Raw genomic sequence first — 19,771 nt, forward strand, 5'->3', positions numbered from 1 at the left:
ATCCAAAATAGGAGTCGAATACGACCAGTTGGGTTCTGTGTCCGTTATTAAAAGGGCCGCCAACCGAGAATAGAGGTCGATCAAAGACCGATATCGACTGTATAAAGGAAATCCTACAAGCTCGGTATGATAAACGGCTAAAACGATACTACTTCTAAGGTACGATTCTCCCTCCCCCCCCCTCCCCTATTCAATTATATTTCGAAACTAACCCTTGCAGATGTTCGACCAAAGACGAGGATTAATGAATTCTATTAGGAATAAAGATGGATTATTCAACACAAAACCTTAGGCCTGAAAGCATGCGTTGCACTCTTTTTTCCTTAGACCGGTTTTATCCCAAAATGGTTGTTTTCCGGCAAGACTTTTTAATGAGGCGACCATTGATCGTGCTAACTTGGAACAATTCAACAGTATCCGAGGCCTCCTTACAATTATCCTCGAATACTGGGGGGCATACCATTGTCACTAAACATATCAACGATGATTATCAAGAACGATGCAAAGGAAGTTACTTCGTTATTTCATGGCAATAGGATCTCAACAGGAATAACTGTAAGTTCCAAATGGTCAAACGAGCCATGCCCATATAGTTGGCCCGAGCCCTGACACAAAAACACATGTATAATGACTTACAAGGAAAAATTTCTTCTTTACCGATATCTCATGTCCAAGAAAAATTCCTCTATTTTGAGATCTATTACGCAAAAGGGCCGACCATTACCCCATAAATCGGGGACTGCCAACCGAAAAATCAACGAGTTCGAGCAACACTCACTCGACTATAAAGCCCAAGGACTACACCGACTCGATTTCAAACAACCATTCTCACTCGGGGACTATCTACGAAGCCCAAGGGCTACATTACTTTGAGTTCGAACAATCATTCACTCGACCACTAAGCCTACTAGCTACATTACTTCGAGTTCGAATAATCATTCATTAGACCACTAAGCCTACGGGCTACATTACTTCGAGTTCGAGCAATAACTTACTCGACCACTAAGCCTACGGGATATATTACTTCGAGTTTGAGCAATCACTCACTCGACCATTAAACCTACGGGCAACATTACTTCGAGTTCAAACAATTATTCACTCGACCACTAAGCCTACGTGCTATATTACTTTGAGTTCAAACAATTATTCACTCGACCACTAAGCCTACGGGCTACATTACTTCGATCTTGAGCAACCACTCACTCGACCATTAAGCCTACAGGCTACATTACTTCGAGTTCAAGCAATCACTCACTCGACCATTAAGCCTACGAGCTACATTACTTCGAGTTCAAGCAATCACTCACTCAACTATTAAGCCTACGGGCCACATAACTTCGAGTTTGAGCAAGCACTCACTCGACTACTAAGCCTACGGCCTACATCACTTCAAGTTCGATAAATCAATCACTCGACTACTAAGCCTGCGGGCTACATCACTTAGAGTTTGAGCAATCGCTCACTCGACTACTAAGCCTACGGGCTACATTATTTTGAGTTCGAGCAATCTCTCACTCGACTACTAAGACTACGGGCCACATCACTTCGAGTTCGAACAATCACTCACTCGACTACTAAGCCTACGGGCTACATTATTTCGAGTTCGAGCAATCACTCACTAGACTACTAAGCATGCGAGCCATATCACTTTCGAGTTTGAGCAAGCACTCACTCGATTACTAAGCCTACGGGCCACATCACTTCGAGTTCGAGCAAGCACTCACTCGACTACTAAGCCTACAGGCCACATCACTTCGAGTTCGAGCAAGCACTCACTCGACTACTAAGCCTACGGGCTACATCACTTCGAGTTCGAGCAATCACTCACTCAAATAATAAGCGTACGAGCTTCATCACTTCGAGTTCGAGCAATCACTCACTCGACTACTAAGCCTACGGGCTACATCACTTCGAGTTCGAGCAATTACTCAATCGACTACTAAGCCTACGGGTTACATTATTTTGAGTTCGAGCAATCACTCACTTGACTACTAAGCCTACGGGCCACATCACTTCGGGTTCGAGCAAGCACTCACTCTATATCACTTTGAGTTCGAGCAACCACTCACTTGACTACTAAGCCTACGGGCTACATTACTTCGAGTTCGAGCAATCACTCACTCGACTAATAAGCCTACGGGCTACATCACTTCAAGTTCGAGCAATCACTCACTTGACTACTAAGCCTACGGGCTACATAACTTTGGGTTCGAGCAATCACTCACTCGACTACCAAGCCTACGAGCTACATTATTTCGAGTTCGAGCAATCACTCACTCGACTACTAAGCCTACGGGCTACATTATTTCGAGTTCGAGCAATCACTCACTCGACTACTAAGCCTACGGGCCACATCACTTAGAGTTCGAGCAAGCACTCACTCGACTACTAAGCCTACGGGCCACATCACTTCGGTTTCGAGCAAGCACTCACTCGACTACTAAGCCTAAGGGCCATATCACTTCGAGTTCGGGCAAGCACTCACTCGACTACTAAGCCTACGGGCCACATCACTTCGAGTTCATGCAAGCACTCACTCGACTACTAACCCTATGGGGTACATCACTTCGAGTTCGAGTAATCACTCACTCGACTAATAAGCCTACGGGCTATATCATTTCGAGTTCGAGCAATCACTCACTCGACTATTAAGCCTACGTGCTAGATCACTTCGAGTTCAAGCAATCACTCACTCGACTACTAAGCCTACGGGCTATATTATTTCGAGTTCGAGTAATCACTCACTCGACTAATAAGCCTACGGGCTATATCATTTCAAGTTCGAGCAATCACTCACTCGACTATTAAGCCTACGTGCTAGATCACTTCGAGTTCCAGCAATCACTCACTCGACTACTAAGCCTACGGGCTATATTATTTCAAGTTCGAGCAATCACTCACTCGACTACTAAGCCTACGGGCTACATTAGTTCGAGTTCGAGCAATTACTCACTCGACTACTAAGCCTACGGGCTAAATTATTTCGAGTTCGAGCAATCAGTCACTCGACTACTAAGCCTATGAGCTACATTATTTTAAGTTCGAGCAATCACTCACTCGACAATTAACCCTACGAGCTACATCACTTCGAGTTCGAGCAAGCACTCACTCGACTACTAAGCCTAAGGGCCACATCACTTCGAGTTCGAGCAAGTACTCACTCGACTACTAAGCCTACGGGCCACATAACTTTGAGTTCGAGCAAGCACTCACTCGACTACTAAGCCTACGGGCTACATCACTTCGAGTTCAATCAATCAATTACTCGACTACTAAGCCTACGGGCTACATCACTTCGAGTTTGAGAAATCGCTCACTCGACTACTAAGCCTACAGGCTACATTATTTTGAGTTCGAGCAATCTCTCACTCGACTACTAAGCCTACGAGCCACATCACTTCGAGTTCGAGCAATCACTCACTCGACTACAAAGCCTATGGGCTACATCACTTCGAGTTCGAGCAAGCACTCACTCGACTATTAAGCCTACGGGCTACATCACTTCGAGTTCGAGCAATCACTCACTCGACTACTAAGCCTACGGGCTACATCACTTCGAGTTCGAGCAATCACTCACTCGACTATTAAGCCTACGGGTGACATCACTTCGAGTTCGAGCAATCACTCACTCGACTACTAATCCTACGGGATACATTATTTTGAGTTCGAGCAATCACTCACTCGACTACTAAGTCTATGGGCCACATCACTTCGGGTTCGAGCAAGCACTCACTCGACTACTAAGCCTACGCGCCACATCACTTCGAGTTCGAGCAAGCACTCACTCGACTACTAAGCCTACGGGCGACATCACTTCGAGTTCGAGCAAGCACTCATCGACTACTAAGCCTACGGGCCACATTACTTCGAGTTCGAGTAAGCACTCACTAGGCTACTAAGCCCATGAATTACATTACTTCGAGTTCGAGCAATCACTACTCGACCATTAAGCCTACGGGCTACATTACTTCGAGTTCAAGCAATCACTCACTCGACTTCTAGGCCTACGGGCTAACCATTACTTCGCGTTCGGGCAAATCACCCACTCGACAAATCAATGCCTATGGGCTACATTACTTCGAGTAAGTTACTCATTATTTTGAGTTCAGACGAACACTCGTCTATTTGTGGTTGAAGGCTATTCGAGCCCGACAAAGCGAAGGGAACTACCCACAAAGCCCGAAGGCAACAGTGATTAAAATTCAAACTATCTATTTAGCGTAAAAGGCTATTTTGCTTCAAAAGGAAGAAAGATTTTTATTTACAAATTTTGTACAAAGGCAACTCAGCCAAAAGTAAGTTCTTTATACCAAGACCGAAAGTGGTATCAAAAGAACACAACAAACTACCTAAGGCCCTAAATGGATCGATCTTCATCGGAGGCCGTATTCTCGACATCTTCCTCATCTTCAGACTCACCCGAGTCATCAGAGTCCTCCTCAGGAAAGGCCAACCTTCGAGCTTTGTTCTCCTCCGCCCTGGCGACTTCAATCTCGGCCCCAACGTCGAACTCTGAGCACTGACCTCCTCTAAAGCTTCTCTCTGAGCCTGCCATTTTGCATGTTCAACCATGCTCTTGGCTTTGTCTTGGTTAACCTCAACATCGATCCTGAACTGAGCCACTTTGGCATCGGTTCTTTTATTGGCCTCGATCACCTCAGATCTGGCCACTTCAAGTTCATTAGCCAAACCTGCTTTATCTGAAATGGCCAAATCTAGCTGATGCTGAAGCTATTTCATCTTCTCGATCAGCCCCGAGGCATTTTCTTTCGTAGATCAAAGTTGGGCTTCAGACAACTCCAACTGAGCCTGAACGGCTTCCTTTTTTGAGGCAAGGATATTCATACTCTTTTTAAATTCTTCTACCTCGGCCCGTAGCCCATCTACCTGTGAGTTAAGCCGTCCAATCCGCGTGATCCTCTGCCGAACCTGTAGAATCAGATCGTTAGTGGTTATCTCTTTTTCATCTTCACTATCATGGAAAATTTGGAATACCTGCTCAGCCATCTCCTCGTGCTCTTCCCGAGCTGCTGTCAAATCTGCTCGAAGTTTTTCACTAAGGAGCTTGTAAGAGTCACTCTTCTTAGTGAGGCTCCGAACCTCAGCATCATGCTCCTCCCGGATTCTAAGAAAGGCCTCGTGGTGCAACACCGAAGCCTACAAATAGAAGAAGAAACATTAGAATTACCTACAATTCAAAGTATAAAAGAAACGGCAAAGACGCCATTAGAGTGACCCGATTCAAAGCGTGTTGGGCCTCATTGAAGAGACAGGTGGCCCCCACCGCATTCATCACTGATTGATCTTCTTCGGTCACCAAGGACCGAAGATAACTAGCAATCCCTACGGGGGAGAAAAAATTCGGGTATCCTCAGGTACGGAGAGCACTTTCTTCCGCCTACGGTCGAGATCGACACTCGAGGCTGGGAATCGGTCCACCAGTTTGTGAACCGATAAAGGCTCGGTAAAACCCAACCACGATGCTTTTTTGGGTACCGGCATTCCACCAAAACCGGTAACCTCCTTGGAGGCACCTGACTCAAGCCCCTCCAGAAAATCATGGATATCGGCCGACTTCTGAATGCCCTCATAGGACCGATCCTCCAACATACTGGCCTCTCGAATCATGGCATCCGAAATCTGAGGGGATCCACTAATATCAACTATCCTGAACTCATCCCTCGAAAAATCTTCTACTGCCCGAGAAGTCCCACCCTCGGTATCCCCTTCAGTCATCTTAGCTCTAGAAGGGATAATCTCGGCTTCTTTTTGTTCTGGGATTATGGACAGGATTCCTTGATTTGCTTCCGCCAAATCGAAAGACTGTTGAATCACAACATTAGCCCGTACACAGGCTAAATTCTCCTCTCCTTTTTCGGACTCGTCCCTTAATTGGCGGACCACTTCCGAAGGCACGACAACGGAGCCCCCCTTCGGCTTTCGAGATCTCTTAGCCGGTTTCTTCTTTTCCAAGCTCGGGGAGCTCGGTAGGTCTTTTCTCTTCCTTTCTTTTACCTGCTTCAGGGCAGGAACTTCTTTATCACCAGATGAGGGCCTCATGACTACATCTTTCCCGAGTCCTACAAAGGGAAAAAGGGGAGCAAGTAAATAAAGAAGAACAAAAAAAAGACAAATCGATAAAGAGATTTACCATGAATACGGGCCTCCCATCGACCCTTTGATAATTCGACCCAAGCACGCTCGAAGTACGGTCTCTGCAGAACCAGACCTTCGACCCATTGTTTAAGATCTGGGATCGGTTCCTGCATCCGAGCTACGACTGTGATAAGAAAAGAAAAATAAATCAACAAAATGAAAGGCAATCACAAAATCAAAACGGGTAAAGAGAAACATTTACTCACGGCTCATATTCCATTTCTCAGGAAATGGCAAGTCATCGGCAGGGATTAGGTCCGAGGTTTTGATTCAAACAAAATGGCCCATCCAACCCCGATCCCAAGTCTCATCTATGCTCGAGAACGACGCTTTAGTTGCTCGGCGAGCAAGCTTGATCAACCCTCCTCGATAAAGTCGGGGACTATAAAGGCGCATAAGATGATCGAGGGTGAAGATACGCCCCTCGATCTTTCTTGAGAAAAATCGAAGAAGAATCACTATCCTCTAAAAGGAAGGATGGATCTGGCCGAGGGTCACGTCGTACCTCTTACAGAAGGCAATGATGACGGGGTCTAGAGGGCCCAACGTAAAAGGATAAGTGTAAACACTTAAGAACCCTTCGATGTGGGTAGTAATTGATTCATCAGGCGATGGGATTACTACGAGTTTATTATCCCAGATGCATTCTTGTATGAATTTCTCGAGAACTTTCTCGGTAATTGAACACTGGGACCTCGACATCGGCTCACACCGACCCGGTATAGAGAAGGCTTTTCAATTTTAAAATCACCTACAGTCGAACACCCTACCGGAATGAATTCCTCAGGGCGGGGCTCCTCCACATCCTCGCCACCAGTAAGTCGAGATGAAGAAGCGGCCTCTTTTTGCGGAATAGGTTTAGATGTTTTTGCCATCTAAAATTCTGTGAACGAATAACGGGAGTATTTGGTGTTTTGAGAAGGGATTTGCAGTGAAAATCATAGATTTGCAGACGAAAAACTCAGAAGATGTGAAAAGAAACTTTAAAGATTTGGAGATCTGAAAGTAAAAAATAGTGAAAAGAGGGGTTATTTATAGATTAGCAGCGACGGTTCAAATCAGCAGTGGCCGACCAACGTCTGACACGCATTTAATGCCTTGATAAACTGAACCGATGGGACAACTATCACGTACGTCATGGTCGGGCTCGATGCAAACGTCAGCGTATATCTGATCGAGCCATTGGCAAATCATATCGTTTCTCTCCACATTCTTCCCGAGAAACGAGGGGACTATCTGTATACGATCAAAACCGTTTTTAACCTTCGTACGAACTAGTCGAAATGGTAAAGTGAAGTTATCAGGCAGAGACCGACCAACACTAACCCCGAATCAATACAACACTAACCCCGAAGTTATCAGAATCGAACTCGAGTCAAGATCGAGAGCTCGAGTCAATATCGAGCTCATAAACAAGAGTCGTTGCAACCGCGCTAGAGGAGAGAATCCTGGCAGGAATTTTTTCCACTATATATTTTTTATTATATCTAAAGTAGGATCCCCAACTATAAAAGGGATGGCTATATTTCTATAAAAGGGGAGGTTTTGACATACATTGTAACTGAGAGATCATATACTCCTATATTGAAGAATTATCCTTTTTTAGCTACATAGATTGATTCATCTTGCTTAATCCATAAATCATCTTCTTTTCAACTTTGCTCATTTTTCATTCTTTGCAATCAATATTCGATATTTCCATTTTACTCTTACGATTTGTGTCAAGATATACCACATACCCTTAGAACTACATACAAATTCAACTCTATCCGTTTTTCGGGTAAACAGAATATATAACCAATTTGATGAGAATGCATAATATGAATGCAAGTGCATTCTTTTTTGACTATCTTGAAAGAGTTCCTAAGGACTCATGGCCTTATGTTGTGATGTATTGCTCACAGATTTATAGTTCTGGAGGAAAGCAATTATACCCCACATTCAGAATAGGTATTTTTGGGATGGAGTGAAGTTATTCAGATGTAATCAAATGGGAAAGATGAGAATTAAATACATACTATATCTTGACTTTCACATAGATGTTGGGATAGAACTTCGTTATAGATTTGGATCGAAGGATATGGCTCTCTGTTGCGCATAAATGAACGCCTAAGCAGGCAAACTAATTAATCAATTTTCAACTTCTAGATGTATTTGTAACGAGAATTCCATTAGTCACTTTTATGCCTAATCATGTTTACTCACCCTAATTTCAATTTTATTTTATACAGGACGAACACAAGGCCTATATCAAATGCTACTCGGCTGACATATAAGAGTATATTCTCATGATTTGTCATTCTCGAAAGATGAGTCAATATATGCATAGATTTTTGTTCTTAGTTGTTGCTATGTTTGTGGATTATTCTTGCACCTATTTTAAATTCTGTAGAGACCTCAAACCAAAGACTTTTACTCTCTGTCATATGTATGAATTGCCAGTTTTTTAATTGAAATTCGTCATACAACTAAAGGAAAGTGAATACATGTTCAATAGCTACTTTGAGTTTATAGTCATAATACAGTTCCTCCCATGTGGCACTCTATTGTGGTTTTCTCGGTGACCAACTTGAGGTACAAGATCCTAGAGTCTCTGATTATGTGTTTGTTCTTTTCACTATAATTTAGATGTACTAAAAGGGTATTTATGAAATGAAAACAGGTGAGAAATGTAAGAGTATGCTGCATAGAGTGGTTCCTAAAAGAGACCGGACTCTGTCCGGGAGGTGATTGCAGTGATCAATCCAGCACTAGCTTTGGTTGAGAAAGAGGCAAAAAGGAACACAAACATGTTCACCAAGGTCCTGTATCGGATGGTTACGTGAGGTTATACATTCGACCAAAGTTTCAAGCTAAAAAAACCAAGGTGGCCTGAAAGCTGATATGAAACGTGATACAATTGCAACTGCTTAGGTTCAAGATAATTTAAGAGGGAGGAGTTTCAAAAGAAAATGGTTTGCTCTTGGCTTTGCAAATCCAGCTTAACACATTTATTTGTTTCTCTTCTGATGATGATATCTCTACTGCATTTGTACTAAATACTTCTAAAGTTTGTGAGTAATTATTTTTACCATTTAAAGCATCCTCATGTTAAATATGCTACTTGATAAATGAGGTTTTTTCTTAGCTGTTTTAGTCTGGCTTGCTTTTTAAATATTCTACTTGGTAAGTAATAAAATTTCCTAATTATCAGGAAATAAAAAGAAGCATTCTCATGTTGGGCCCGTGCTGTGTTCACGGACAGGACATTACTAGTATATATATATATATATATATATATATATATATATATATATATATATATATATATATATATATATATATATATATATATATATATATATATATATATATATGGGGGATTATATTTGGATATTTTAGTAAAAATATGTTGGAGTCTCTTAAAGCGCAAAATCCAGTTCTAGGGGCTAGGGTAAGGTCTAGTAGTAAAAGTATACCACGAGATATGTGGATGAGGAGCATGTAACATATTAGTATCTTGTTGTATATAAAAATTTGATAATTAAATTAAGGCTGAATACATACATGGCCCTTTAAACTTATCCAAATTTTTATTTGGACATCCTATCTAAGCCTTATTCCTATTAAATACTTAATCTCTATTAAAAAATTACCAATTGAACACAAATTTGACAACTCTAAATAAACTAGAGTGCGTGAATATCACTTGCCAATAACATGACAGATCAAACCAATGAAACATTGACACGTCAACGAAGAAAAGAAAACGGTCAATGTCTAAAAATATTTTAAAATAAAAAAGAAGACATTGACCGATGGTGGCCGGCGGTGGAAACACTTTAGCCTGTCTTCTTCCTTCTTCCTCTTTACGTCGAGAAATATATTAAAGACAATACGATGGTGGAAGGTTGTAAATTTCTGGGGGTTACATGGCAGCAGCCGGCAACGGAGTCGGTGGTGGAGAGCTAACTGGTGGCGGTGAAGCAGCAGGGATAGTGATTGTTGGAGGACCGAAACTGGAGTTAGAAGAACGAGCTTATAGTCAAATGGTGTTTGGATTTCTCCAAAAGAATGGTGGTTTAGGATTGTTGAAATGGCATCCCTTTAATGTTGATAGCTAAACATTTCACGGTATGTTTGGAATTCATTTTTAACGTACTGCATTTAAATTCATTCAGTGTGTCATTAGTATTATGTCTAAAAAACTTCCAACCTTCAGCATTTCTCTAAATTAAAGTGTAGTTGGTTGCAGCGGCAGTGATGGTATGAACAGAGAAAAGAGGAAAGGAAAAGAATGAATGTGGTGGTAAAAGTGGTGGGAGTGACGGAGATCAAAAGGGCAAGGAGAAGAGGTGGTATGTCGCGGCAAGACAGAAGTATGGCGGAGGGTGGTGGTATATGGTGGTGGAGATCTAGGAGGGGAGAGATAGGAGGAAGGAGAACGTAAAAAAAAAAAATTAAAAAGAAAATATGGCCTCTCACGCTCTTAAATAATATGTCTTACACGCATAGTTCCATGTTACTGAATTGGGTGTAATAGGTACACTTGAGCTTGGATTAAGTGTTCAACAGGAACAAGGGTTAGATCAAGTGTCTATGTGAAAAATTCAGCCTTCAATTAAACAAGGAAAAAGAATAATTCGACCAATTATGGTCTTATGCCAAGTATGTCCTCTCCAGGTATCTGCATCAACATAGTACAACAATCTAATAAAAAGTATAATCAAGAACAAGATAGTATATAGTTAAAATAGATTGGAACCCAAAGTAAAGGCAACTCTTAAAGTTGCATATTGAGACTACCATTTAATATACTAAAGACTTGTTAACTCGGAAGAAATTTTATGTCAACGTCAGAAATAGTCACTCCTCCTCCATGGAATCACCATCAAGTGAATTACATGTGCTCGATCGAGAAAATCCATTAACGTATCTGTAGATCATAAATATTTGAAGCCAACAAAAGTTATCCAAAATATTCATAATGATTATTTCCGCCAAAATAAATTTCCAGTAAATACTTTAAGCAATTAATTAGTTTAACAAAAGAATAAGAACATCAAATATATTATGAATAATATGAGAAAATTTATAAAAAGTATCTATAACTATATAAAAGAAATTAAATGTACAAACAAAATATTACTCCCTTTGATTCAATTTATGTGAGTCTTTTCGGAGTATGAGGGACAAACTGACTAATTTTTAATGTGAATTCCGACATATAATTTTCAAAAATTTTAAAATTAAAATTTATATTTGCAGAAACTAAAGTACTATAAATCACAATAGTTAATAACTCAGAATATTTAAAAAATATTTTTAAAAATGTGCTCAAAAATAAATTTATTGGACTTTCAAATAGTAATAGATCCACATAAAATAGAAAAGAGGGAGTATATATTAATATTATTATTATAAAGCATGAATCTAATATTGGTTGACGAAAATATCTTTAAAATGTTGAAATATTTTTGTCACGACCCAAAATTCATTAAAGGTCGTGATGGCGCCGGACACCGCTGTCAGGCAAGCCAACAATACATACTTAGCTTAATTACCCATTTTAGTATTTTTGAAATTAAAATTTTTTCAATGAAATAATAAAGATAAAACTCATAGAGTAAATGATAAATATTTTTAGCAACTAAATTTTTAAACAATTCACAACCATTCCCAAAATCCGGTGTCACAAGTGCATGAACTTTTACTAGGAAATTATAAATAAAATACAGCATCTGTCCAGAATACAAATTAGACAGAAAAATATAATAACTCTGAAGGAGACTCTGTTGGCTGCGGATCGTAATACAAAATACAGCTCACATATGTCCCTACAATTATTAACCACGCCTCTGTGCCCACAAGGCCGCTAGACATATATGTACCTGCACAATAAAATATGTAGCAAGTGCAGCATGAGTACGAAAATAACGTGTACTTAGTAAGTATCAAGCCTAATCTCGAAGAGGTAGAGACAAGATGGTCGACTTTGACACTCACTAATGGTCAATAATAATAAGTAACATAAAAATAGAAATACTTTTATCAACATGATTCACAGAGTTAATAATAATTTTATTGAACCAACGGAAATAATTAAATTCCTTCAATTCCAATAAATTTTTAATTTATCAATTAGCCTCATTTATAAGAATAACCATAATTTACTTAACAAACAGAGATAATTCATTCTTTAAATTTCCAATAGTTTTCAATTTATCAATTAAATTCCTTTAAATGCAACAATTCTCAATCTATTAATTTAATTCACAAGCTGCAATTAAAAATATCAAAGTATCGAGTAATTATTATTATTATTAGGCAAGATTTCTGTCAAGGTCATACGACCCGATCTAGAGTGTCGTGTACACTGCCGAGGGACGTGCAGCGCGATCCATAGATGCATTTATCCTGCCGAGGTGTTCGGCCCGCTCCACAAGAAAGGAGGACATTTTGTTATGTACCTCCGGAAGGAGAGTATATTCATTATAAGATTAATTCAAGAGGATGAACAGCTTCTTTTAACAATTAATTAATTTAAACAGAAGATTAAGTATATGAGATTTCCATCTTTATTATATTTTATAGCAATTCACAATATATATATTAAATAATTTAATTAAATAAAGAATATAATTTACACAAGTAATTCATGATTTGAGTCTTAAACTACCCGGACTTTAGCATAAATAGTTGCTACGCACGGACTCTCGTCACCTCGTGTGTACGTAGCCCCCACATTTAGCAATATTTATTAATTTAATCATATATGGGGTAATTTCCCCCTCACAAGATTAGACAAGAGACTTACCTTGTCTCAAAGTCCACTTTTCGATTATCACGTCGCGTTAAATTCACAATTCGGTGCCGAAAAATCCGAATCTATTCAAATATTATACAAAATAATTAATACATGTTCAATAATTCGAATCTAGGTTATTAAATAAATTACCCTAACCAAAATGGTAAAATTTTTAAAACTCATCCCGAGCCAACGTGCCCGGATTCTAAAAATTTTCGGATAAAAATGTTACCCATAATCTCAAGAACACAAATATATAATTTCTACCCAAATCCATAACCATTTTCGTGGTTAAAATCTCGTCTTTATAAAAATCTAGATTTTTCATCTAAACCTTTTATTTCTAAGATTTACTAGTTATAATCTACCCATAATCTATATATTTAATTCAAAAGTGTGTAGAATTAACTTACCTCCAAATTGCTAGTTGAAATCTCCTCTCAAGAAGCTCTGAAATCGCCCAAATATGAAAGAAAAACGAACAAAAATGGACTGAGCTTCGTCCGTTTTAAGGTTCTACCCAACAGTGATTTCCACACCTACGGAGGAGTACCGTACATGCGGCTTTCGCACCTGCGGAAATTTCTAGCAGGTGCACATTTTCTTTTTTGGCCTGGCACCCCACCTGTGAACAAATTGCTCGCTTATGCGCAAGCGCGGGTGCGCCCATTCCTTCGCATCTGCGGTTGCTGGGCAGCTCCTCTCTTTCGCACCTGCGGCGTATGGCTCGCACCTGCGGCTGGCCCATGCGCGGTGCGATTCTGACAGAAGCTGGAAGCTTCAGTTTTGGCTCCCAATTTTCAACTTGATCCGAACCTCGTCCGATTGACACTCGGGGTCCCCGGGACCCCGCCCGAACATACCAACAAGTTTGAAATCATAAAACGGACTCGCTCGACCCCTCGCAACGTGTAAAACAACATCAGAACTAAGAATCACACCTCAAACAAATTTGATTCAACTTAAAATTTTTAATTTCTTTAATTTACTTCCAATACGCCGAAACATACTTAAACTACTCGCAATGATACAAAATTTTGTGTTCAAGTCTTAAATCACTATACGGAACTATTCTCAAACTCGAAATTCCAAATGGACCTCCATTACTCCAAAATCTACTCCAAACCAAATTTAAAGAACTTTAAACCTTCAAATAGTTAATTCACTATTAAGCGCCAAAACACTTCCACGTTATCCAAAACTCGATTTGAACACACGCCCAAATCCAAAATCATTATACGAACCTATTGGAACCGTCAAATTCCGATTCCGAGGTCGTTTTCTCAAAATGTTGACCGAAGTCAAACTTGGCCTTTTAAAGGCAACTTAAGGAACCAAGTGTTCCGATTCCAACCCGAACACTTTCAAATTCCGAACCAACCATCACCGCAAGTCATAAATCATTAAAAACTCATTCGGGGAGTTTTATTTAGGGGAACGGGGTTCTAAAAGTCGAAACGACTGGTTGGGTCGTTATAGTTTTATATATTGTTCATGGACAAAATTGGAATAAAAATACCTCTTCCTAATATGACTTTACATGGAATTCTAAAACCAATCAAATTCCAACTTTTATGATACAATATCCTACTTATTGAAGTTCTTAAACATACCAATTCTCGCTTGATAAAAACGTTGAACCACTTCTTACCCTAATAAGTAATAACCGATCATTATCTTTACTTACAATTTAGAGGAGAAGACGAAGCAGTAATTGTGAGAAGCACCTATACAGAAGAGCAAAATATTAAAGCTTATATGACTTTTTCTTTTGTGAATATATTATTGGTTTAATACAATTAAACCAGTTATTAAACCAGTTATCATGCTTGATAACTGGTTGGTTTAATCTTCTTGGCCGTATTTAATGAATTAAAATTTAATAACTTATAAAAAAATCACCAACTTCCTCAGCCAAACCGAACACATATTTTAGTTTACTGATAGCTAATAAAAAAGGTACGATGGAATTACAAATAACTGTCCAATTATAATGAATACATATTTAGCTAAGAAAAAATTTTCTAAAAGAAAAAGTATCTATAATGCAGAACAAATTCGAAGAAGAATCTCAAACATCTACAAAGGATTCCTTATAGGCTTATACCAATAAACTTTGATAGCGGTTATTTAAGCATTATCAAATCTATTTCATCATAACATATTTTACTGCTTTTAAATATTTGATTTTTTAATATAGTGGCTTATGCAAAATATCCATGATATAATGTATGCACACTTTCTTTACTCAAATTCATATTCAGTTTTTAAATCTGTTGGACTTTTACATACCTCAAAATAATCCCAGAAGGATTCATATTCTTAGGAGTTGTTATACAAAAGGCATTCAAGTCATTCTAATCACCTTTTAATCATCTGAAAACTAAATTATGAGTAACTGTATCTCATTTAAGTTTTGATTTTATTTTTGCTATTAATGTTACATGTACTTACAAATTTGTTGTCATGAGATGCAAGTCTACGTACATACAGGTTAGCATAACCAAAAATCACCATTTTTTCTAACGATTAACCTTGCTATTTTGTACAATACCACATTTAATGATTAAATAAATCATTTAGAGTCTCAATCCTAATTGAATAACATATATACCCATGGGCTGGATACATCAGTATATTAAATGAAGTTCACATGAATATAATCGTTTTTCAACAGAAGAGGAGACTTCACCATTTACAAATATCAGAGTCTAAACTAAATGATTTGACGGATATTTATATCACATATGTCCTGAATTAGGGAGTTCTGGTATAAATATCATTGCACAGATTTAAATATTCTTACGCCACAAGACTGATCGATATTCTCTTATTTAATTATGTTTAATAACGACATACAATACCTTTATATTTGTAAATGTGTCACTTAATCCCTATTGACAGATACAATTTTACACTATAGTAACACTTTTGTACCTCCTAAAACAAATATAATATAACTGTAAAAAATATTACCTAAGATTTTTGAAGATGGCTGAAATTGACAGGAAATAAATTGCAACGCACGCTTATAAAAACTAATATACATAAAGATGGAAACACATTCATGCAAACACGTTTATCTATATATGCAAACATATTCATGAAAAGTGAAAGTACTTTTTATTTGAAGTAGAAAGATGATAAGTGTGATGACCGAAAAAATCATCTTTAAATTTAATAATTAATTATATATTTTAAGACCCCAAAAATTATTATTCATCATTTCTCGACTTGCGTGCGTTGTCAGTATAATTTTTCGAAAAGTTTTTATGTGAAAAATGGATTAAAATGTGAAATAGACCCTTAAAACTCAATTGAGTTGACTTTGGTCAATATTTTGAGCAAACAGATCTGGATCAGTATTTTGACAGTTTTGGTAGGTCCGTATCATAATTTAGGACTTGGGAGTATGCTCGAAATTTAATTTGGAGGTCACTAGCTCAAGTTATGACCATTTAACTAAAACTAGTAATTTAAAGGCTTAAGATTTTCAAGTTTGACCACGGAGTTGACTTTCTGATATCAGAGCCGGGATTCGATTCTGAAAATTGGAATAGTTCCGTTATGTCATTTATGACTTGTGTGCAAAATTTGAAGTCATTCCGGATTCATTTAATGTGTTTTGGCACGAGATTTACAAATTGAAAAGTTTAAAACTCAAAAGTTCGAATTGAGATGTGAATTATAATTTTAGCGTTGTTTGACGTGATATGAGATCTCGAGTAAGTCTGTGTTATGTTACGGGACTGGTTGGTATATTCGGACAGGGTCCCGAGTACCCCGAGTGTGATTCGGATCGAAATCGGATTAAATTGTGAACTTAAGCAAATTCTGGAATTTTGTTGCCTCTAATGTAATCGCACCTGCGAGGGTCTTGGCTGCAAGTGCGGAGGAATTGCGCAGATGCGGGACTGGGCTGCCCTGGGGTCTTCGCAAGTGCGATAATTTTGCGCAAAAGCGGATGCCGCAGGTACGACAGGAATGTCCGCAGATGCGGAACTTCACCTGGCAGCCTGGCACCGCAAATGTGAGCCTTGTCTCGCAAATGCGAAACTTTTATCCGCAGATACGAAAACGACTGGGCAGAGCCCATAAATTCGGAAGTCGCCATTTTTACTCATTTTTGAGTTTTAAGTCTCGGATTTGGGCGATTTCAAAGGGGATTTTCACGACTTTGAAGTGTGCAAGTGTTCTATAACCAAAATTATTTATATTTCATAAATCCATGTCTATATTCATCACTTATTTCGGATTTAGATGAAAAATAATAATTTTTTTGTAAAATCTTCCAAAATGTAAAATGAGGATTTGAGAGCCAATCCGATATCGGAATTTGGTAATTTTTGTATAAAAATTAGCAAATTCATATGGAATTAATTCCTACGATTTATATTGACTATATTGAATTGTTTATGACTATATTTGAGGATTTCGGACACGAATTCGCGAGGCAAAGGTCTATTGGATTCTGAATTTGGTTGCAAGCGAGGTAAGTGCCGTGGTTAACTTTAACTTGAGGGAATAGAACCCTTAAATTATTTGTTATGTGAGATGCATGTGTATGACGTATAGGCAAGGTGACGAGTGTCTATACGTCGTCAAATTAATTATTTGCATAATTACTTGAAAAATCATAAATCGTTTTAAATCATGAATTAATTATTATATTAATTATTTCACTCATATTCCTTGTCAAATATAAATTCTTGAATTCCTGCAATAACTGTCACATGCTTATTTGATCATTATTCATGAAATTATTATTCATTTAATTATTGATGAATATTTTGGAAGTGAAGCCAGTATTTTGGTATTGAATTGATTGATAAGTGTATATCCCGCACTTAAATACTCTTCCGAATTTATATTATTATTTTCATGGTAAGGAAGAGTGTAAAGCACGAATGGTGTTATCGTGCCATTTGTGAGTATAAAAGCACGAAGGGTGTTGCCGTGCCAAATTGTGAGTGTAAAAGCACGAAGGGTGTTGTCGTGCCAAATTGTGAGTGTAAAAGCACGAAGGGTGATGCCGTGCCAAATGAGAGTAAAAGCACGGAGGGTGGTATCGTGCCATTTTTATATTATCAATTGCTCATTTTATTGTTGATACATTAATTGGCTGCTAAGTGACACTTCTCCTGCTGAAATTATTATATCCTTCCCTTTCGCATATTTCCGCCCAATTTATAAATTGTTATTTATTGTATTATTGTTACTTCATATTTGTATATAATTGTACAAGTTGTTTATGTACGTGTCTTATCATAGCCTCGTCACTAATTCGTCGAGGTTAGGCTCGATACTTACCAGTACATGGGGTCGGTTGTACGGATACTGCACTCTATACTTCTTATGCATATTTTGGAGTTGGTCCCAACGGCGTACCGTAGATTGCCCGGATACAGCTACTAGTAGAGACTTGAGATATAACTGTCCAGCGTTCGCAGTTCTGAAGTTCCCTTCTATATTGGCTCAGTTGTGTATTATATTTCAAACAGCTTGAATTTTATTTAGACCTTTATTTGTATTATTCTAGCAGCTCGTGCACTTGTGACTCCAGTTCTGGGATGGTATTTAGACATCGCTATTATTATGGATTATACACTACATTTTAGACTTTACTTTCATAATTATTTCTTTGTTATTAATAAATTTAAAATTATTTTTAAATAGCTAATATTATTCTAACGTTGGCTTGCCTAGCAAGTGAAATATTAGGCGCCATCACAGTCCCGAAGGTGGGAATTTCAGGTTGTGACAGTTGGTATCAGAGCACTAGGTTACATAGGTCTCATGAGTCACGAGCAAACTTAATAGAGTCTGAAGGATCGGTACAGAGATGTCGGTACTTATCTCTCAGAGGCTATGAAGTTTAGGAACAATATCACTTCTTTCTTATCATGTCGTGCGATTTTATTCTATCATCGATAATTGAACCATTCTATTCTTATTCTCTCGCAGATGGCGAAAACACATAATACATCTACCGACGGACAGGGTCCAGAGCCCCCCGGTGGCAACTATGGCCAGGGGTAGAGGCCGAGGTCGTGCTAAAGGCCGAGGCAGAGGCAGAGGCAGAGGTAGAGTTCAGTCTAGAGCTCGAGCAGCAGCACCTGTTGTAGAACCTTAGGTGGATCTTCAGGAGGAGGTTCCAGTTCAGACTATACCAGTTGGACCAGTTCAGGTCCCGGAAGGATTTATAGCTACTCTAGTGCTTTAGGACGCTCTAGTCCGTTTGGTAAGTCTTATGGAGGGCGTGGCCGAGAATGGTACATTTCCAGTAACACCAGCCGTCTCACAGGCTGGGGGAGGAGCACAAACTCCCACTACTCCCGCTCCGGAGCAGATGGCTCCTCAGAATCAGACTCCAGTAGCCCCGCCAGTTGGGGTAATTCAACCAGTTGTTGCGGAACATGCCGGTGATAGTCCCGCTATATCTTCTGAGGCCTTATTGAGACTGGATAATTTTACTAAACTCTTTCCATTTCACTTCAGTGATACACTTTCTGAGCACCCACAAGATTATCTTGACTGCTGCCATGAGGTACTGCGGAACATAGGTATTGTTGAGACCAATGGGGTCGATTTTGCTGTATTTCATATGATGGATTCTGCCAAGAGGTGGTGGAGAGATTATACATTGACCAAACCAGTTGGACTCTCTGCATTGACCTGGGAATAGTTCTCACGGCTATTTCTAGAGAAGTTTCTCCCTATCACATTGAGAGATGATTACCGCAGGCAATTTGAGCGTCTACAGCAGGGCAGTATGACTGTCACTCAGTATAAATCCTGTTTTGTGGATTTAGACCGTCATGCTCTCCT

At 38.9% G+C, this 19,771-nt stretch overlaps 1 protein-coding gene across 1 annotated transcript; it reads right to left on the reverse strand.

The window, feature by feature from the left end:
• Positions 1-524: 524 nt before the first annotated feature.
• On the reverse strand, positions 525-7,031 carry LOC138902955 (uncharacterized). The gene is made up of 6 exons (XM_070190858.1): positions 6,908-7,031; positions 5,497-6,080; positions 4,996-5,157; positions 4,848-4,929; positions 4,420-4,700; positions 525-605 (listed from the first exon to the last, which is right to left on the reverse strand). The coding sequence occupies exons 1-6, from the start codon at positions 7,029-7,031 to the stop codon at positions 525-527; spliced, it is 1,314 nt and encodes a 437-aa protein (XP_070046959.1).
• Positions 7,032-19,771: the final 12,740 nt, after the last annotated feature.

Source organism: Nicotiana tomentosiformis, chromosome 12 (assembly GCF_000390325.3).
Source record: "Nicotiana tomentosiformis chromosome 12, ASM39032v3, whole genome shotgun sequence".
Taxonomy (NCBI): domain Eukaryota; kingdom Viridiplantae; phylum Streptophyta; class Magnoliopsida; order Solanales; family Solanaceae; genus Nicotiana; species Nicotiana tomentosiformis.